Below are 2946 nucleotides of genomic sequence, written 5' to 3' on the forward strand. Positions count from 1 at the left end.
AAATGAACATTAAACTGAATATATTTTATAAAAGTTTTCACACAAGAACTATTGTTTAACATTGCTAATCAATTTCTTGTCATAGAAGCATGAGCTTGTTTGGTCACATTTAACAACATACCATTCAGGTTTTGAAAGGCAAAATTTCATTGAGGTACAGTACATAATCTATGTCATAATGTACAGCACACACTATATACCATATGATTGTAAATGAAGGTTGGCGAATCTCAAATGAATTAATAACATGTTGGTTCACAATGACATGACAATGTAAATAAATTCTCATAAGAAAGAGGGTATCATTAGATAGAAATTTTTCCTACATGTAACTTCAATCCTGATATGAAATGTGTTGCCCATTTTAGTCCCTCTCAGTTGATCTTGCTTCCTGAAAGAAAACATTTCAAGTTAAGTGCTTAAGCAAAGAAGATAGCATTGCCATTACTAACAATGACAATAAGAGGCATCAAGCTATGAATGTCTGTCAACTGATGTAGTAATGGGAATGAGGCTTCAGAAACTCTAGAATGGGCAGAGCAGTAAATCACTGACTGGTATCAGCCAATCAAAATATGGTGTTATTCATGGCAAGAGCTACAATTAGAGAACTGTTGAAAAAACACAACGGCTACACCAATTCTTTTTTGAAGCCTCACTCTCTAATCTAAAGTGCATACACTTTACAAAGATTTGAAGGCACACCATTATTCACCTGAGGAAATCCCAAGTCTTTTCTCCTCGCCTTCCAGCAGCATCCTGTACGTGGCTATTTCTGCATCCAGCTTTAGCTTGATATGAAGCAGCTCTTGGTAATCCTGCAGGTACTTGCTCATTTCTATCTTGGTCTCAGACAGCTGGCTCTCCAGCTGTGCGATAATTTGCTGCATGCCGGCTACCTTATCCAAGTGGCTGACCTCCATGTCCTCCAGCTGCTGTTCAAGGAGCGCAATGCGAGAACGGAGCCCCTCAATCTGGTTCTGCAGGTCAGTTACCTCATTTTCAAGGACGGTGATCTCCTCCTTCATGGTCTTCATCTGTTCTTCATGCTTGTTGGCATGCTCCTTGAGTGCCTCAAACTTACCCTTGTACCACTTCTCAGCCTCCTGCACATTGCGAGCTGCCACCAGCTCCATTTCAGCACGCATACTGCGCAGGTAAGCAGCTAAGTCTGGCCGGTCTGCATCCAGTGCAGCTGTCACCTTGGCATCCTCAATCTGCTTCAACAGATCAGCTACTTCCTCATCATGAAGCTTCTTTAGGAATTCAATCTCAGCGATCAGCTGTTCTACACGTTTCTCCAGTTCTGCCTTCTGCAATGTGGCATTATCCACATCCTGACGGAACTCTCGCAAAATCATCTCTGCCTCCTCTGAAATTAAGGAAGAAAATGGAGTTTACAAATTGTGTGATATTAGATACATTGTAATTGGATTGATGGTGTTGCTGTTTCAGTTTTCAAGATATGTATCAAGTGGGAGACAATGAAACATAGTACTGAGTACAAGTCATCAGTTTTTTTTAGCAATCATTAGCTTTGTACCCATGCTTATAGTTAGTAAATTTGCATGCTTTGCAATTCAGGAGTTTTTGCTTTCTTTTTTGATGTGTGCCTGGTATGGCCAAATTCAAACTCCCTGAGGTTCACCATCAAATACGTAGAGTTTCCAGAAGACTTAATTTTAAGTTCTGGTTAGGTGAAGTTGGATTACTTTGCAGCACACAGGATGCATGTGTACTGGCATATTGTACTAAAATGTCAACACCTTTCATTAAAAACCTGATGCACCCTCCATATACTCTTGCTTTTGGACATTACCTTTCAGTGTCAGCTCCTCCTCAAGTTTGAGCCTCCACATTTCCACCTCTTCCTCAATGTAGCCTCTTTCTATATCGGCAGCTCCTTTTTCATTAGTCAGTGTCTCAATCAGTTCTCTCATTTCCTTGAACTTCAGCTCATACTCTTCACTGATCCCAGCAGGTCCCCCTTTGTAGCGAGCTTGGAGATCAGCCAGCTCAGCCTTCAGGGTTGTGTTCCGAAGTTCTAGCGCATGGACTTTTCCAATGTAGCTTGAGAAACGGGCATTCAGCTCCTGCATCTCTTCTTTCTCATTAGCGCGATGCTGGTGTATCTCAGTTCCAACTTCCACAGCAGTGCCCTTGAACCCAGAGCGCCCACGACTGTATGAAGATGCCCTACAGCGGGATGGTGAGGGACTCTGAACCCGCATCTTGTTGGCACTGTTCACTGTCAGAGTTGTCTGGGAGTAGGATGCACTTCTCATTGTTGACAACCAAGTTTACTTTATGTAGTATTCTGCTTTTCGCCAAAGAACAGTCCAGTATAAGCCCTCTTCCCAGCACCACAGATAGAACTGGCTGTCCTGGAGAATGTTGTGGCTTTTTATAGAGCCATAAAGAATTTGGCACACACCCTTGAAACTCTCACAGGTTTTTGACATTTTAAATTTGGACAGATACTATCACAAGACATGCACTGCAGGCCTTACAAGATGACATTACATTGTTATGATGCATATGAAGTCAGGATGCCTCGATCAGCCTTCTTGCCTTAGTGCCACATAGCTTTGGTAGCGTGATTTATGGGGTGATTTTGTGGGAGGGTCATTTTGTGTTTAAGACAATACATTCAAGGTGTCTAAGCAACCTATTTCTATTCGCATACAATTTCAGAAAATTTGATTTGATTGCTTTTTGCCCAAACAGAAAATAATGTTTCCTGTTTGGGCAAGAACATGACATTTAATTTTTAAGGGAATAATTATATTTGTATTCATTTGTTTACTGCTTTATTGACTTGTATATGGATATTAACATAGATAACATAGACAGATATTTATGTACCTTGTCTGGCCAACCACTGAAACCCGGTCATGCAGTGCTTCTAATATTGTTGACTCCTTTTGGTTTTTTGCTTGTGTTGTA

The 2946-nt window shown here is 41.0% G+C and overlaps 1 protein-coding gene across 1 annotated transcript; it reads right to left on the reverse strand.

The window, feature by feature from the left end:
• Nucleotides 1-707: 707 nt before the first annotated feature.
• LOC118776001 (vimentin-like) lies at nt 708-2285 on the reverse strand. Its single transcript, XM_036526015.1, has 2 exons — nt 1820-2285; nt 708-1372 (listed from the first exon to the last, which is right to left on the reverse strand). The coding sequence occupies exons 1-2, from the start codon at nt 2283-2285 to the stop codon at nt 708-710; spliced, it is 1131 nt and encodes a 376-aa protein (XP_036381908.1).
• Between the last annotated feature and the right edge of the window lie 661 nt (nt 2286-2946).

This window comes from Megalops cyprinoides, chromosome 4 (genome assembly GCF_013368585.1).
Source record: "Megalops cyprinoides isolate fMegCyp1 chromosome 4, fMegCyp1.pri, whole genome shotgun sequence".
NCBI classification, from domain to species: domain Eukaryota; kingdom Metazoa; phylum Chordata; class Actinopteri; order Elopiformes; family Megalopidae; genus Megalops; species Megalops cyprinoides.